Consider the following 19,490-nt stretch of genomic DNA (forward strand, 5'->3'; position numbering starts at 1 on the left):
AACTTGTAAAGGGGGCGATGTGAATGGCACAGTCACGAAGGATAGCAGCAACAAATACAAGGCGCCAATTGTCATCGGCATCCAGAGTACGGCTCCCCTACAACCTCGGCTTCATTTTATTGACATACATCGTTTCAACAGGACTGGTTGATAACGTTTTATCTGGGCAAATGTAACGTGCATCAACATGATTATTTAATTGCAATTGTAACTTCGTTTTCCCGTAACAAGACATTTCAATGAATCAATGCGTTTTAATATGCTTTCATAATATCCCCAACGAACAAGGGATTAAGTAGAGCCCATCGGGATTACGCTCTTTGGGATGTATTCTGACTCTTAATTCTGGCTAGCCCTTGTTTGGCTTCATTAAGCTCTTATTATACGGCTACCATAGGGATGTGATCACCTTGAATTTCAAAAGTATGTAAATGCTGGGTGTTTTGTTTCTCTCGTACCGAAATTGGCATGGTAACCCTCGATTTGTTATTCTTGATTTTGAAAAGAGAATGGTTGAAAGTTTCCTGAAAGAAAATTTCAGTAAACGCCAAGTCTTTGAATTTTCGAGGCGAGTATTATTAAAATAGGAGCGCGCGATCAAATGCGATCATCCCTGCCGGTTAGTATGGCCTTATATATGTATCGGCCTAGAGTAATCGGCAAATGGCAGGATAACTGTGTTCTTGGTGTCTCACTTCCTATGCATCACTGGGCCGAGCAACGGCTGTCAACACCTGACCCTAGCAACGACGTGTTTTAGGGTATGAACTCGTGTGTCCGCAGACTGACCTCTGTAGGAGTAAACACTTGTTGGAGTAAACACGCCGATTGCTACAACGATGAAATGTCACAATGACATTTCATTCTAATACTCAGATTATCAACTCATTCTCAGAACGAGCCATGATCAGATGCAATACCATTTAAAGTATTACAAATCTGTTTGATTTCAGGTTTGCCAACAAAGCTGTTCGTACCAAAAGCGGTTCGTAAACTATTTCTATGCGGGTTGGCGGGCATTTATTCCGTATCGCGGTCGAAGAACAGGCGGGCGGACATTTTCCCCTATCAGTATAGCGGAGAATTGTCGATTCTCTTGATTCTCTTGCAACTTAACGAAGGGCTGTCACGGTGGAGAGGCAGGGAGTGCCGCTCGGTGCGAAGACCATGCGATAAAAATACGGCGGTGGGAACTTTTGAACTCAAGAGAAGGCTGTGGGCAGTTTATATTTGGAGGGGGAAGCGGGGATTTCCCTATGGGGAAATTGGAAATCTAAGGTGGATTTTCAAATCTTAGCGCGCGGGTGGTTACTAGCAGCTGTCAGAAAAAACTTTCTAATAGTAAAGTTGCATATAAACTCCCCGCGTTACACTTAAATTCCAAAGATCGGGTGATAAGTTGCCCCGTATAGTAACCTCAGCCGCTTCTGTGTCTTCTGAACGTCTATAGTAGAAACGATTGATTTGGATTGAGTATAACCCTAGATCTCGCATATGAAGATCGCCTATGAAAGTCTCTTCGTGTTGTACAAGACTTAACAGATAATTTTTCCCTATGAAAGATGTTTCAATGCATATTTTTAGAGTTACAAAGCCTCGTCTGCGAATACATTTCTGCAGCTCCCCCTAACTTTGAAAGTAATTTCTCTGCCGCTGCGACAGTCTCGCAGAGAGGGGAAGGGCATGAAAACACCACAGCACAGGGTTATCTGAACCCAATATTCACCACATAACAAGACCGAGGGTAATAATACAGAGGAACCTCTGAAAAAAAACATCGCTACTAATAAAGCTATTAGAAGTACCGGGCTCAGGTTTCCAGGAACTAGGCAGTCGGTAAAACAGTCGGGGATTCCCCTGGCTCGACGGCAGGCCTTACTGCGCAGTCGCAGTGCGGGTTCTTCGGTAACGTCACAAAAGGGAGCCGCAATAGTTGTGCATCTCAGCGAATTTGATATTCGAGAATTCCCTGTCGGATGGCAGAGATCAGCTGCAGCCTTGATCGAGTTTACTCCCTTACTATAGCGCGCTGAGACTAGTATTAGAGGCTCGCGCGCATTGGCAGTAAGACCAACTTGAAGTGACCTTGACAACGTCAGAGCTCCGGACAGGTGAAAGGTCGACGAATGGACAAGTACAGCATTGCATAGAAGAAGATTGTCTGTTCGTAATTTTCAGGATTCAACACGAGGACAAGTAGGTGTTTCTTAATACGATTGTCATAAATATTTTGCCATTACGGACGGCTTTGTTTTCCGCTCTCGCTCTGATATCGTTCCTGCAGATCCACCTCATTCTTAATTTTACTGTGCTGTCAAAATGATTCATAATATACAAGCATTCCAATGGAACTGTTTGATACTCTTACTTAATTTCTACCTCTAAGTTAACAGGAGTTCTTTCTGCAAAACAACAAGAACACAATGTCTGAAGTTACTCAACTAAAACAATTTTCGTCTCACGCGCACGATGGGTGGTTATTTTCTTTCATACATTTAAGTCGATCGTGCCATGTAAATGTTTTTGTTGACATTTTGTGACTTTGACATTGGCAGTCGTGATAAAAAACAGTCTCGGCAAAGTCCAGCTTTGTCGTTTGCGAGAAACAACCTTGTAACCCTCTGTACATTCACGCATGACACGTGACAATTCACAAGAGTCGTTTTGTTATCTCCTTCTGTAGATGTCATGTAGGTCATTTCCAAGCTGAACTTAAGCTTAACTGCTCCCGTTTCTAACGCCTGGGCAGTGTGCGCGATTTGCGAGACGTTACGCACTTTGCAATCACTTGCGGCGCATCTAAAGTGAGAAATATTTGAGTAACTCAGCGGCAATGGTGTGGTGAAGCTCGGGTGGTGAAAACCGTATAAGAATTAGGGACAAATTGGCAAATGAAAATTATCTGTGATAAAATGAATAATGTAAGCATGTGGATAGGAGAACTACATTTTAGCATAAGCTTGCAAAGTTCAAAAACATGATTTTAAGACCAAAAATTCATCCCGAAGGACAAACGTATATGTGACGTTTTGATGTGGATTAACCTTTGTGTTATTGCCCTGTATTCGTATGGTCTTCCCCGAAGTCAGCGTTTTTTTAAAACACAAAGTTGTATTTGGCTTCATGAGAGGGGTATTCCCCCGGACGTTCCCAACCCATTCATAGCAGCGACGGATCCGAGCAAGCGCAGTGTACACACCACCTGTGTAAGAATCACTTCTGACCCAATGCAATAGGGCTGAATACGCGTCTATACAACAGAGATTCCTATACGGCAACATACCAGTAACTTTTGCAGTCGCCGTGGAGGGCGCCCTTTCAAGTTAATTTTGCCGACGAATCTCATTTCATGTCCACATGAACTAACTACAATTGTTTACAGCCTTAAGTTTACACATAGTATCGATAAAAATAAGATCTCACAATCTCATCAAGTCTTCACAATGCATGCCATTACGTTGCTTCACTTGCAGTCGGAACATGACGTCAATATTTTCACTGTCACACTTTAATTTTTGCCATGGAATCGTGTCGCTCTGCCTATCGCACTAGCCACAAGGGTTTGTGTGTTAGATCATAGACCCTCGAGAAAAACTCGAGGGTCTATGGTTAAATAACATTCCTAGATTATTTCAAATTACCCTTACTTATATGTTTACATGTACATCTATCTCGAGTATGGTAATTCCGATCTTTTGTCAGACATTTGATAACTTTCCTACAATTAATAGCACAGCCTTGCGAGGCTCTCTCCTTCTGCTTGTCTCATTGTCTATCGCCATATCCGTTTGTCTTCCTTCCAATACATTTCACTAAGGGACAACGTCGCTTGTCTTTGAATTTGTTAAAACGTAAATATCGCTGAATGCCAGGATCTTTTAACAATATTGAATGCCATGGCCTTAAAGTACCTGGACGCTCGTCGGAAGACTGAATGCCATCGGCTTGTTTATGGTTCAGTTGGCCTGTTGAACAAATTCACAGAATCTTGACAAAGAAAATGACCAATTTTGCGATACAGCTGCTAGCGGGCATCCACCTCAGTCGCGCTAAACGACGAAAATCGAAAAAACGAATGCCTTGTGGCTGCTGGCAGCTAGTCTTTCAAGGTTCACTGTAATAAGCAATGTTAGTATGGTATGTAATTGACCAAAGTACGGTGTATAATGTTTTGATAGTAACTAGGCTAGATTATGTCTATCATTGAGATCCATCGTTACTTAAGGGATGGTTGAACAGTTTTATGGCTATAGGTGACCATAAATTAATGACCTCATACCAGCGAAATGTTGAAAATGGTCACGGTTACATGTGAATGATCATGAAAAAAAAAGACAATAAACGGGAAAAATATGTAAATGACCCATTGGCGCATTACGGCACCGCTTTGTTCTTCAAAATACGATCAAACTCCATTGGCCATGAAGGGAATTAGTTTAGGTGATCTGATTATAAAGGAAACGGAGAATGTAAGTTTTGCCCTGGTGAAATCGAAGATATATATCACTTTCTCTGTACATGATATAAACATAGTGCTGACTCGGAGATCAGAAAGACATTTTACCTGCATTAAAATGATGTAATTTCAATGTTTGAATACAGAATGATCATAAATAAATATCTTTCTTGAGGTATGAATTTTGATTTTAATATGTATTAAGTAATGCTCTTTGAGAAATACACCATGACCTTGGGGAACCTGTTTCAATGGTAACCATGCAGAGCTCTATTAAAACTCTCTGGGAAGAGAAAAGCGCCCTCAACGACAGTTAATCTTGTTGAAATCTGTCGCTTTGTAAAGGGCCCTGTCACACCTTGACGATTAAGTCAGTGTATTCCAACGTATGAAAAATATGGCGAATACGCTTGGCTTACGTCGAATGCGTTTTGGGTAAGTTTTGTATAGTTAAGAGCACGCTGAAGCACGCTGATATACGTCGTAGGACGGCGAGGTCCTCGAAACTTTTGTGTGCATGCACAAAACTTTTCGACGTATGCCATATGGTTCATACTTCCTGCACAGGCGGGCCATAAGTTGTAGGTAGGTTATGCGCTCGTTGACACACGTTGACACACGTTACTTGTAAGTTATTACTCGTAAGTCAAAATGCGTCAAGATAATTGTCTAGCGTTCCTAAAACGTATTTTTACTATGAGCACGTTATGAATACGCTATGTAAACATACGCCCAAAATTGAAAAATACATCTCGTTTTAGAGAAATTTTGATACATCGGCATACGCTTGCTAAATCTTCAATGTGTGAAAGGGCCGCCGCCCTAAGATTTTTTTTTTCTTCTGTGTGTGTTTGTAACTTTTGTTAAAAAATTTTGCAATGCCTTTGATTGAATTCTCTGTTTTTTAAAGAACCGGTACAAAGGTTGTTTGTAAATAAACAAAAATAAATAAACCATTCCGAGAACTTGTTATACTTCGTGCGTAAATACGTAGGGCATTACATCTTCCATTAGGCTATTTGTTAATGAGTTTCTCTTCGTTATCCTTCGAAGTTTCCTGCCATGGGTACCGGTCTGTATAGTTGTCATTTTAGCGCCAGATTTGGCGGCAAATCTTAGTGCCTTGAACTGTTGCATCGGAGTGCTTCAGCCTTGGTTTCACGATATTAGGAATTCATTATTCGCTCGAGCTCTCGGGCGGGTTTAACTGCTCAATTATCAAAGAGGTCTCAACTCAATCAAAATTTCTTGTTGTTGGTTCAGCTCCTAGCTGAGTTGGAACCGTAGCTATTTTTGTGCGGATTACATTGGAAACTTTTCCCGCTACTTTTGGCGTCAGTCTTCTCGCTCCTTTGATGTCATGACTGAAGAAATACGATGGTTTCAACTGGGCTCGAACCCACAACGCACGGCACCCAATCACCTAGCGGGGATAGCTACAGACAAACCCGCTCAGCTAAATCCCCAATCTCAAAAAGATTGGTTCAATAACTGACCTAAAGCTGTTACAATTCTGACTGCGCCCTCTCTACTCGCTGTAGAGTTCGTGAAGCATTCACGTTCGCACACACACTATCATACATCGCACACAAACTATATCGAAGCGAAGCAATGAATACATCGCTTTTACTGGGCGGAAGACAGCCTCGGGGAAATTCTGTCCACCAGGAGAACTATCAACCAACCAAGGTTAGATAATACGATGGTTTCAACCGGGCTCGAAAACAATGTGTCGTGCATCTGAACAACCTATTTCTTTGAATACTACACTAACAACTTGTAATTATTCTCGATTTCTTTCGATATTATCAGATGAAACAACACTTCAAGCCTGTCACAACCTGATTCTTCGAATACTACACTCTGACTTACAAGTTAGAATTATTCTCGATTTCTTTCGATGATAAAACAACACTTCAAGCCTGTCACAACCTGATTCTTCGAATACTACACTCTGACTTACAAGTTAGAATTATTCTCGATTTCTTTCGATATTATCGATAAAACAACACTTCAAGCCTGTCACAACCTGATTCTTCGAATACTACACTCTGACTTACAAGTTAGAATTATTCTCGATTTCTTTCGATATTATCCGATAAAACAACACTTCAAGCCCGTCACAATGTCCCCTTCTTAAATTAGATTATTAATCAGAAAAACGGACGATTATTAATTAATAAGATTATTAATTAAAAGATGGGCGATAATTCACATGATGCTAATATCGTGTAGGTCGGTAGGTTTCGCTCACAAATATTAGTGATTGATATCGACGAAAAAATTGAAAAAGTTTCAAGTAAGCATAGAGGGTATCGATGGTCAATAGGTCTGCTGAGGGAGCGAAGAATTAAGATTTTTGCGCCAAATTGCCTATTGAACTCTAGCCATTTGATTTTCTGTACTTTTTCGTCTACAATATTTAATTTGGAAGAAAGGAATGTTTTATATTTGTATCGCTGTTCTCATTGTCTTTCTATGTTATTTGAACTTTTCTAACTTTCCAAGTTTTATTGATCATTCAATCTCGTGATTTTTTTGCACATTTTTAGTTTCTACACCCTCTTGGTTTGTCCTAAAATAAATTAAAAAAGGGGTTTGTCATTAACTTTAGTAGTATCCTGTAGTACAGCATGTATATTTTTGGGCTAATCGCATCTTCCACTGTCGTCAAATCATATTTCCTCAACCAACAAATATCCCAGATGTGACCTTGTAATAGAGGGCGCTGTTCAATGTAAATCTCGTGAGTCACAGAATCGGTGGAAAAACGTAGTCGAATCCGTTTCATTTTGTCTCCAAGACAACGGGCATAGGTGAAGTGTTGCATATAACAAACTTTGATTTGTTTACAGACATTCTTTGGGTATGAAAGGTCAATATGCATCATTCCAGTGTGTCTACAGAAGAGCCTATGCGACCTGGAAATTGTATCATACACGACCGCCAGATGGCGCTCTTTGAATCCGCGCTGTGTATATCCATTCCAACTTTTCCCCACACAGAAACTGGGCAGTTTGGATTATTCATACCTATCTTAGTCCTACTGTTCGTAATGTTTATGTTGTAAACACATCTATCGCACACTTTAAACACCTTTCCCGGGTTCTTGAACCCGGTTGGTCAAAATTGGCTGTTCTGGCCTTTTTGATCACCCCTCTTAAAATGCTTGGATAGTTGACTTGGAAAACAATTAACATTAAAAGTTTCATTAGCAATTAAGCCAAACACCGGAGACATCATGAGACACGAACAATCGCAACAACACCAATTCAAAGAAAAGTCAAATTGGACTCCACGAACAGCAAAAAATACAAAAACCTGAAAGCTATCTGAAGCTGCTAAACTCGCACTTCTAGACTAGAGATACCCTTTCAAACAAGGAAACAAAACATGTCGCGTGCCCAAAGAATCGCGATAAACCAGCTTGCAAACAGTAGACAAATTACCTTAAAAAACCTTTGACAAGGGTCGGGTTTTGTCTTTGTCAACACAAAAGATTACGTACACGAATGCGAAAGGCAATTACGCAACACTAAGTATTATACACAACTAGCCAGTGACGACACAGAACAAATAGTAAACAAAGTACACGAACTATTAAACAAAATGTACGAGAACAAACACATCGATCATGATACTTGTAAGTATCTTGATCAAGAAAACATAAAATCCGTACCCCGCAGTGTAATTATTGCCTAAAAATTCACAAACCTCGGCAAAATTCTAAAAGACACACTATTCAAAACAAAATTTACTGAAGTAAAGAAACATAGAACAAACAAACTGAACCACCAAACGGACTCACAACGAGACCCAAACATTAATATACTTGCCTCGCTACTCGAAGAGCAAGACCACTAAAATGCATTAAAATAATTTTTCACAAGCACAAACTAAGGAAAGAATCTACACTGCGACTGATGAGAAACCACACTCGGGTTTCGAAACGCAAGCGTCAAAGGGCCACTCTATCAACTCTGTTACACAATAGGTCCGGCTGCGTCTCGCCATAAGCTTTCCCCACACAAACAAAACATTACCGTACACACTGATCCAAACTCCCTACAAATATCCGAGGCGAAACAAACATTTTTGTTAACACAAACAATCGGATAAGAATGTAGGAACACATTTTTGAAACGAATCAAACACAAACTCGACACAAAAACATTTTGGATAGTTAGGTGGGCGCGTCTTTCACACTTTTTACATTCATTGCTCTCGTGTGGGGGGTTGTCAACCTGATGTAATCGCAAATCCTCAGATTTCCATCTGATATAGGTATGTACGTAAACAAGAAAAGTAAACTCATGAATTTTAATAGACGGGGTGGCTGAGACCAATTTCAATAGAGATTGGTCTCAGCCACCCCGTCTAAGTCTGTGTGGGGAAAAGTTGTCATGCAGGAGATGAAGTTGATGATAATTGTTCAACAGAGATGATACAGTGAATGAGTAAGTTGCAACAGATTATTGAAGTTCAAAATCTAATACACCAACGTAACAGATAAGATATCCACAGCAAAGTTGCGTAGTAAACCTGGGCGTAAAGAAGATTAAAATCATGATAGAGCTGACTTTATGGTAAATTTTCGCACCTGTGAGACTGATGTGTGCGGCTTGAACTCATTTTGACTGTTAAACTGCACTATTAACATTATGTTATTGCCACTTTGTTATTTAAATCATTCTTTGTACATTTTTTACTTGCCTTACTTATTTACAATATTGTAGACAAGACGTTTCATGTTGATGGTAGACAAATGTACTATCAAAGTCGCTATTAACACGATTGGATCTAATTTTGGATAATTAGATTGTGAATTAATGTCTTTAAAATCTTCATATGTTAGCTCATCTGCTTTTCATTTTACGTTACACACTCCTTTTTATGAGTAATTTGTAATATTGAGACATTCAGCTACAGGGCACCGAACACTTTTGAAAAATTTGAAAAATATGAAGATCTAATTATCCCAAATTAGTTCCAATCGTCGCTATTTGTGAATCTCTCAAGAAAAAAAAAGGCAGCTATTTGTAGTAAAGTTTACGCTCGACTACGAAACGGCAAAGATGGTGAGGGTGATTTTCTAATTTTTGGTCTAAACGTCCTCTTTTAAAACTCTAGTCTGATTGCTTTCAAAATGTAAATTTCAATCCCTCTAAGGACCCCATTGAGAATAGTCTCCGTGATCATGAAATCTAGATCCTGTAACACTGGTTGACATCACTCTTATTACCCAATACTAACCGACACTTAAAATTCAAAATGTTCTCCATCCCTGCATTCACTAAATAGGAAATACTACATTTTTGATACTTACAACATAAGCCGTTGAAAACTTTATTTACTCAGGCAGCTTTAGAGTGAGCAACAACAAGACCAAAAAGCTACCGTGAAAAATTGAAAGCCTGAGTATTTGTCCTCGAGGCACATTCAGTCTTTACAATCTTAGCTAGTTGTAAAATTATTGTTTTGTGTAGTCGTTAAAGTTGGATGACATTTATAAAGATTCTGTCGAAAGTGTTTGGCAGAAACAAGTTCAATGGATATACAACTACCGGTATACGTCACATAGGCTTTGTCATTCCAAAAACACGTTGCAGCGTTGTGCTATTGGCGCTTTCCTTTCAGAACTGTGGAGAGATTTGAAGCATAATCTTCTGCGGTTTACACGTTTTGACACAGCAAATAAAATAAAGAAACGATTGACATCATTAACAACACGATCAGACGTGATTAATCTTGAAGTCGTCGTTGCATTGACAGGTTTAACGAGATGGTTCATCCGTGAGCATAAACACTACACATGATTGGAAGTAATTTGGGATAATTGGATGGTGAATTAATGTCAGTTTAATATGCAAATGTAACCTCATCTACTTTTCTTTTTAAGTTATACACTCGTTTTTATGAGTAATTTGTAATATTGGAACATTCAGCTATAGGGCACCGAACACTTTTGAGAAATTTGAAAAATATGAAGACTCCAATTCTCCAAAACTAGTTCTAATCCTGTTACTCTATGATTGAACGAGAGCAGCGCAAACAGACTGAACGGACGGGAACAGTGGACAAAGAGACCGACAGACAGACGCACACAAACGAAGACAGTAACTGAGACAGATGTGAAACAGCGCCAATATAGAGGTAACGGAGGGGCAGACAGACGTCAAAACAGGCGGACAGTGGTAGAACGAGATATACAAATACAGAGAAATAGACAGAAAGAAAATTAAAATGGATTAAAAAGTAGGAACATACAAGTAGGAACATACAAGTAGGAACATACAGGGAGAGACACAGGGACGGCCTCACAATTCCCTTTGAATGGTAAGACATTGAACACAGCTGCGACAAGTGTAATGATTCGAATTTCATGGAAAGGGAAGAAAGAAACAGTTAAATTTATTTACTCTTTATTGTGAACTAAACGACAGCTAAATATACATACACACATCTTCTGAGATCACTGAACGAATCATTTCTTATAAAAATACACTTCTGTTTAAAATACACATTTGCTATGATTTGAGCCTAATTGTGACTTCAACTTTGTTAAAAAATCGCCCTCTCTTTACATGGCCGTTCGCCAGGTCAGTGCAAACTGCTACAACCCACCCTTGTTCAGTCATCAAGTCACGTGACCATGTCATATGATCTAGAATGTAAATCTAGAATGTAAGAAAGGTTCTAACGAATTTGCACACTCGATTTAAACCTGAAGTGATCGTTTGTTTTTTCACGAACACGATTGGAACTAATTTGGGATGATTGGATCTTCATATTTTTCCAATTTCGCAAAAGTGTTAGGTGCCCTATAGCTGAATGTTGCAATATTACAAATTACTCATAAAAACAAGTGTGTAACTTAAAAAGAAAAGCAGATGAGATTTGCAGATTAAATCGACATTACTTCACCATTCAATTATCCCAAATTAGTTCCAATCGTGTTCACGAAAGATGTACACAAATAATTAACCTGATAATTAATAATTACTTAATCACGGTGCATCGAAAATATTCTCAACCACTGCAGAGTAAACCATTATTCAAAACGATTTCTTTGCTAAGCTCTGTCAAATTAATGAAAAAACATAGTCGCTACAGAACCCCTATACTTGATGAACAATGCCATTACATGTTGGGAGGGGATGCTCAGGTATGTATTGTCAAATGTAAACAAAAGCAAAACCGCATAGCACAGATACATAGAAGCGATCAAGCTACAGATACACACCCAAGGCCATATTTTGACTATTTATTTAGCAACCATTTCCATATGATTCCCTATTTCATAACAGTTTCAATCATTCTGGTCGATGTGAATAAATTGCGTTTACACAAAGTTACCTCGATATCATTCAACTTTAAACAACAAATAATTATTTCAGATTACAATTTATTTATGAAAGCTGTAGTACTGATTAGAATTAATATTTTGATTTATACAAAGATGTACAAAAGTATGTACATACATACATACATACATACATACATACATACATACATGCATAAATACATACTTGCAACATACATACATACATAAATACATACATGCAACATACACACATACACACACATGCATGCATGCATACAGACAGACAGACAGACAGTCATACTGACAGATAGTCAGACATCCACATTGTACATATAAGTACTTAAGTTCATGCACACGGATATATATTTAAAAATCTGTGTGAATATGGATTTAAAGATGACTTGGTTTGAAATATTCTGTCTATTCATGAAGGCCATTTTTCCCGAAATCTCATTGCCTAATCCAGGGATAGCGAAATCAAATCATCTTCCTAAGGAATCATTGAGAGTAATAAGAGACACATAGTGAAGCTGCCGATACAAAATGTTCCCAATAGAGAGATAAAGTGGTCTGTGTGTGATGTTATAGATGTTACGATTTCGGTCATCTTAAAATCGATTGATTTGGATTTCTGTGTATTGAGTTAATCCGAGTATAGTCTCCACTAGAAGATCAAAAACAAACTGGCGTTTGGGATTTAAGGCACTCAGCTGAGTTAGGTGTGCAAACGTGAGTATAAATTCGAAGCATATATGTTATCGTACGAAAATCAAAGTTCGCACTTTGTTACTTGTAAATGATTTTACCATCTTACATTCCTATGAAATGGATTCGTCGATTTCAAAAATATAGTATCTGAAGCAAAAATACTATCTTTTAAGTAAGTGTTCAATCTGTACGCACAGTTTCAAAAAAAGAAGTTGATATTCTTAGAGTAAGGGATTTGAGAGGCAAACTTTTCAATAAAACGAACATTTTATATAAAATATCTTAACTTTTTGAGCGCTTCTATTAGATGTACAAACACTCTTAAAATTGCGGTACCACTGTTTCAAAGTACGTTCTTCAAGAACATAATAGTAAATTACACAATATGTACACCATCATGTCAGATTGCTAATTTCATCTCTTATTCTCTACATTCTTTTGTTTCATTAGATATTTCTGTATGTAGTTAGGATTGAATTTGTAGTGCAGTCTCCGCCTAAATTCCTGGAATATTCCCTTCTTCCCATAATGCCTCAGTGCCCTCGCCATCTTGGAATACGTCATTAACGACTTGTTCCCCTTCCGCTCTCCCCACTTCCGGGCAAACTTGTCCTTGTTTTCCGACACAAATCTGAAGAGTCCCTCCTCTTTCTTGACCCACACCAGGGCGTCTGACATTGTGGGATCATTCAATCCTTCCAGAAGGAACCTCCACAGAATAGGATGTACTTTCTTTCCTGTAAGAGAATTCGGAACAAAACCATAATTTACCGACGGCTCTTTTAGTGTGATTACAATTTCAAGTCTAACAAATGATGTACACATGTATCAGATTTTTTGCGACAGTGGCAGATGACGAACTACACTGAGCAAGGTATAAAAAAAGGTTGCATTTCCCTGTGTGTCTATGTCTTTCTATGACAATCTGTCTCGGACTCCCGAAGTCAATTACTCGCTTCATGTCAAATCGCAAAGACAGTAAACAGCGCAAATGTGCATCGGGAAAAAGTGTATCTAATGAGATGTCAGGCAAACATACGTTTTTCGAAACCTGGGGGTTTTGGCTTTGGCGGTCGACCTCGCTTTCGTTTCAATGGCGTCGAGCGAACGACAGCTTCCTTGCGCACAGTGCTCCCTTCATCCTGAGCCGGAGCGGCATCAACTACTGGGTCCGGTGGAGGATTGTTATCTCCCTGGCTGCGTTGCGCCGCGTACGTTACCGACGTGTCCTCTTCGCTTTGAAAGTTCTCTGTTTTGATGTTCCTGTTGACCTCGACAAGATTGCCTGAAGAGTCGTAGAAATTAAAATGCACAGATGGCTGACAGTCTCTGCGTTGTTTGTTCTCAAGTGTCGCTTTAGGGCCGGTGTATTCGGCTGGGTTATTTGATGAATTGTTCGGCTTCAAAGGTACTGAAGGTGCCCTTTCTTGGAATTTACGATCTTCCATGGTGTTAGAAACATCATTAAACCTGACCGGTAATGCTGTTGTTCTCTCCTGTCGTTTAGGTTTCATTCTAATTGTCTCCATGGAGGAGTCAAATGAAGCAGAGCGAGAGCTTGCTGGATACCCGACTTCCCCCATCCTGGCCTCGTTTCTGTACTGGTCTATTTTGATTGGCCTGTGTTCGAGGGTTTGTGACGTCATGCCTAACTCGCTTCTGTGTATCACCCTTTCGGGTTCCCTGCTTTGCCCCCTTTCGCATCCGAGTGTCGGCGCGTTGCTTTCGTTTCTGTGCTCCGTTGTCTTTCGTTCGGGTTTCTTCAAGGAAAGATCCAGACAGCCGTCGTTGTCATCGCGTCTTCTCGATGAATGCGTGCTCAGGTCTAATGCCTCTGGCTCGTCCTCAATTTCGCTTTTGATCCGAGGTTGGTACATCTCTCGTCTGGAGTCAGTTGTAGTGTTGTAAACAGGTATCGCTAGGAACTGTGGGACAGCCGTCTAAATAAAATAAAATAAAATAAAGCAAAACAAAATGATTAAAAAATAAAATCAACAACGAGAAGGCAAAAAGCTATTACGGTGTCTCTTCCCAGCCACCAAGAGAAAGGAAGTGCGATACATGCCGTGAGAAGGCCATGCTATTTACTATACGTACGGTGCAAAATACTTGAAATTTCCAGGGCGGTAGAGACTGACGTGCCTGCCACGGACGTCGACTGTTTTTCTCTCTAAAGCAGGCGACATCATTTCTAACGTAACCATTCTGTAATTAACAGCTTGGAATTTTCTGACTATTTTGTAGATCCTCATAGAAAAGTTGTTCTTGTTAATGAAATGTATTCTACGAGCAGGTGTGAATCCTCGCACTGTGCATGCATTAGGCACAAATAAAAGTGGCGGGAAAACGATATTGACAGATCATAGTTTGCTTCTCAATGCAAAAATTCAAACGGGGGCCTTAGTTTAATACAGTTACTGTGATTACTAAATGTTCATAGTATTGACAGCATCTTAGGGACCGTGGATAATTAAAACACGCGCACGGTAAACGCAACTAATTGTGTTTAGCCTCAACCCCCCTCCCCTAAACGAAAGTTTTGAAGTGTGAAAATCCTGTGGCTGGGCACATTTAGTAGCAGGTTCTAAATCGTGCGATAAGGAAAGTTACGGTGCAGAGAGTGAGAACGAAACAGTCTCTCCTTTGAGGTGTAACAAGGAACTAACTTTATTGCTTAAAAAGAGGCGCGAAAGTTACCTCAACATGTCAATCAACCTGAACAACTTGACTTGTAACATCGTCTCAACTCAGTCTGAGGTATTTTTGCGCCCCGACAAATCCACTCAATCCTCATTCTGTACCAGCATACCAACAATCGGTAACGCTACCGAGCCCGCCCCCCTCGAATAACCCTTCTAAAATCAATCTTTGTTCAGCGCCAACTTGACGCAACCAATAGAATGAAATAAAACTTTGTATTCAAAATGATTGCTACGTTAGTTTACTCATGCACTGAATCACATGTATGTCAAAAAAATGCTGGTGTAGCGGCCTGGTACACGCCAAACACTATTTTGCGATACATAAAACGTGTAGCGAGATGTTGCTATATATGTGTTGCAATTTTTGCGCACGGTAATCAAAATACAGCCAAACCTAGTCGCTCCCTCTAAACACAGAAGTTGCATTTACTGTGCGGTGTTTCAATTATCCACGGCCCCTTATTAATGCAAAACACGAACGTAAGTGCTCCTGTCACCTTGACGAGGAAAATAGGTCAGGGCTTATTTTGTCGCGGCTATTTCCGCGTATGGCTTTGGATCGACAAAAAGTTAAGTCCAAATAGCCCGTAAAAATGTCTTGGCAGCCTGATTGTCTACAAACTTTGACTGTAAGGCAGTAAAGTGTATATGAGCCAGTCCTTTATGTCTTAAAGCTTGACGTCCTTGAATGAAGCTAAAGTATTTTACACGATACTAACGTTTGGTTTGGCGGATCCGTAGGGTACCAGTTGTGTGTGAATTATCCAAATATCATAAATCGTCAAAAACAACATACTCTCCGAGGCTCTACGCTATAAATAACGCGCCGATTTGTCGTTCGAAATCTATGAACATCCCGCCATGTTTTACCGTCTCTTTGTGTCGGAGTCAGAGTCAACCAGGAAGTCATAGAAAATTAATATCAAACATAAATGAGTCCTTGAGCCGCGCCCCTCTTCTCTCCTGTTGTTTTCCGCCTCCGAAGATTTTGACTGAGCAAGACCTGCAATTTGCCTACTAATTTCCGCTGTTCACCTTTTCTCCTGTCGTCAATATACATTACACGATGTTGTATTATTGCTGTAAGTTTTATGAAATATAAAAAAGTTTTCATGGTAACAGTTAATCCAATCTCTTCTTGCATTTCTCTTCTAGTAAATTTTGTTTTGTTTTGCTACTAGGATATAAAAAGTCGCCTTGACCCCGCGGGATCACATATGCATGTCTGGTTGTGATAATCGTCATGGCAGCGAGTCGCTTGGTTATTTCCCGCCGAAGATTACTTTTATTACATGAAGCGAACGCACATTCCCAGGAAGGTGAAGACTGCCCATTGGTTTGTGGCGGGCATTTTGACTTTCAAACTTTTAAGAGTTTCAGCTGAATTAAGAACGACCACAACTTCCACAAGTCCATATGGGGCATTAATTTTGAACACTCACTGACGATAAGAATCGAGATAATCTCACAGAAATATGACCTGCACTTCGTCCGCGCCACCTTAAAAGTGAATATTTATCGTGTAAGGGACCGTCTCAGATTGTAGTATAAGTTCAGAATCGAAATTCCTTCGTTTACGTCAAAACCCCTCCCCTAAACGAAAGTTCAAAAGTGCGAAATGTTGATGTCTGCCTGAGAGTACAATAGAGCATTTTGATATAACTTTTGAAGCATATATATCCCCTGACCACATTACATCGTCAAGTACTCGATCAAATTTGAGTACTAACCATAGCATGACACACACGAGTTGGAAACAGTTACAACAAAATTTGTCGGTCAGAGTGTGCAGTTTTGTTTATTTTTTACACACAATGTAAATCAAAGTACGAAAGTGAAGTTCACTAATTGAATGTAGGTCAAACCCCCTTCCCCCGTAAAATGAATGAATTTCGCCTTTTGAACTTATGCGACAATCTGAGACGGTCCCTAAAGTCATATTTTGAGTGCGCGGAATCCTGCCTTTCAGGAATATTAACACACACACTCTCTCTCTCTCTCTCTCTCTCTCCGAAAAAAACACAAAAACAACTGACAAGTGAGGGTGAAAACCTACCGCATAATTTAGAGGCGGACTATGCAAAGTGATGTAGTGTTGGCGATGTTGCTGGCGTTCCGGCTCTCTTTGCTGCTGCTGTTGGTAGAACACAGGGTCCTCAATGTGCAGCTTTGGAGTGAAGTCTCTTCGGATAAGTTCGTGATGTCTGGCCGAGCCGTGAATCATTTCCTCGATCTCCAATGGTTCCACTGAAAGGGATAGGAAATACGAAACAGAAATAGAAAAGATGAACTCTGTGCAGAATGGGGGCTGTCAACCCTGACGCATTTGTCGGAGTCCCGAGTTGAATGTACCGAGTCCATTCCGAATGACACCCGGAGCTAGCTGACGCCTAGAGGAAGTTGCTATTTGCTTCGGACAAGAATAAAAGTGTGCGTGACACTGTCCAGTTTATACTCTACAGAAATAATACAGGTGAGTCTGAATATTCTCCGCTTGACTGCTACAATATAATTAATATAACACAAGCATTAATAGTCGCATGGTAGAGTTCAAATTTCAGACGACTGAGAGGTTGTCGTCAGCGTCCAAATATATCTGCTGAACTAGTCTGCGCTCCATACTAATAGCAGTTAGCAGTGTTTCCAGAAAGTGATATGTCAGACGTGAGAATCCCTATGAGTGGAAGTCGAAAGTGCAGATTCCGGGCCTGCGTTGATGAGGTCGCTGGTTAAAAATGTTGAAGTATATCCAAAAAAATTGTGAAATTTGAGAGCGAAGAAAGGATGATATCGAAAGGTTTTAATTTTGGTAGGTCGTGTTCGTGAAACTGATGGCCTTTGTGTTGCCTGTAATTTTACTAGCAAATGAGCGAAATAAGTCAGTGGATAGGCAACTACACATTTTCAGCCATGATTAACATAATCCAACAGCACTTGTAATGCTTCATTAAAAAAGAAAGTTGTTTGGTAGACCAGAAACTCCCAGTATGAGACCAGGTTCAAATTGACGTTAACCTTCTATACAAAGAAATCGCTACTCAAAGACGATGGCGCTGACAGAGGAAAAGTAAAAGCCGAGGATCCCCGGGAATAGGCGCTGACCAGAGAATGATATCCTACCTGTTTTCCAGAACTGTAGGTGCTGGTAGAGAACGTCGATGTTGTCACCGTGCGTGCAAAAGATACTATGGAGGTTTTGCTCGGTCATGAAGCACAGCATAGACCCGGTTATACCGTTGTTGATGATGTGGTTGCTGAAATGGTTGTCGAGGGAGCAGTGCTCGCTCAGCCAACGAAACCAGGTGGCGGCTTGGTGAGCGGTCCAGGTATGTGGATCTGAAAGCAAAGCACAATGTCAATACCGACCTTGATTGGCATGACTGATGCACAACGATTTTTGTGTCCAGTGGTAACGAAGAGCATGACTTTTTTCGTGAGCGTGACCAAATGTCATTACTTCAAAGAGAGCTAAAGTTTGTTCACTTGGACACATACCTCACGTGCAGGATAATTTTATCGTAAACGTGACCAAACGTCACTGCTTCAAAGAAAGCCCCGTTTTGTCCAGTTGTACACATACCCCACGTGTGTGATATAACCTAGGTGACACTTTCCTACATTGCAGTTTGCCCTTGGCCTACTTCACACTAAAAAGGCGTGGAACTATATGCTGTTTCGTCATTGTGTTAGCTAACGAACTAGTAGCACAAAGCAAGAGAAAACGTGAGATTTGGCGAGAGAGAGAGAGAGAGAGAGAGAGAGAGAGAGAGAGAGAGAGAGAGAGAGAGAGTGAGAGGAAAGAACTGATAAAGAACAAACTGGATGAAAACACGGGTAAACCAGCGGTAGTTGGGCACGTCACCTGAATGCAACACCGAAACTCAGCGAAGACAACACCGAAGACTGAGCAGAAGTTCAAGCACAGAGTAACATAGACTGTCTATGTTACTCTGTGGTTCAAGTAAAGGGCGAGACGTTATTTAGCGAGAAAACAGGCCAGGTTTCCGTTGTTGTTGTTAAAAGAAGACCCCATAAGACACACCAGAAGCTCGATAAAGATTCAGGCGACGACAAGCCAAGCCAGCACACAGCGATAAAAGTTGACAGCCACGAACAAAAATGGTGTGACTGCTGAGCAAGGGTCACATGTCGCTACAGCACGACGCAGACAGAGTACAACAAAGCTGAAGGAAACATCTACGCTGCGACGCCAAGTCCATATGTGCATGGGAGTGGGAGTTCACAATGCGAACAAAAAAAACATTGGCTGGAACAGTAAGGAAGCACGATAGATGTATAC

General features: G+C 40.3%; 1 protein-coding gene and 1 long non-coding RNA gene across 5 annotated transcripts in view; one reads left to right on the forward strand and one right to left on the reverse strand.

Annotated features, from left to right (window-relative positions):
• The first annotated feature begins 1,888 nt into the window (after nt 1-1,888).
• LOC139134900 (uncharacterized) lies at nt 1,889-19,219 on the forward strand. Its single transcript, XR_011552897.1, has 4 exons — nt 1,889-2,196; nt 16,372-16,509; nt 17,230-17,663; nt 18,322-19,219. It is a non-coding gene; the product is annotated as an uncharacterized lncRNA (long non-coding RNA).
• The window catches only part of LOC139134874 (uncharacterized), a 32,055-nt gene continuing 23,426 nt past the window's right edge, over nt 10,862-19,490 (reverse strand). For all 4 annotated transcript variants that reach the window (XM_070701955.1, XM_070701978.1, XM_070701962.1 and 1 more), the window contains 4 exons: nt 18,311-18,526; nt 17,247-17,437; nt 13,528-14,428; nt 10,862-13,225 (listed from right to left, as the gene is read on the reverse strand). In XM_070701955.1, the coding sequence (XP_070558056.1) occupies nt 12,903-13,225; nt 13,528-14,428; nt 17,247-17,437; nt 18,311-18,526 (1,631 nt within the window). In that variant the 3' untranslated portion in view covers nt 10,862-12,902. The remainder of the gene's footprint in view (nt 13,226-13,527; nt 14,429-17,246; nt 17,438-18,310; nt 18,527-19,490) is intronic.

This window comes from Ptychodera flava, chromosome 1 (assembly GCF_041260155.1).
Source record: "Ptychodera flava strain L36383 chromosome 1, AS_Pfla_20210202, whole genome shotgun sequence".
Classification (NCBI taxonomy): domain Eukaryota; kingdom Metazoa; phylum Hemichordata; class Enteropneusta; family Ptychoderidae; genus Ptychodera; species Ptychodera flava.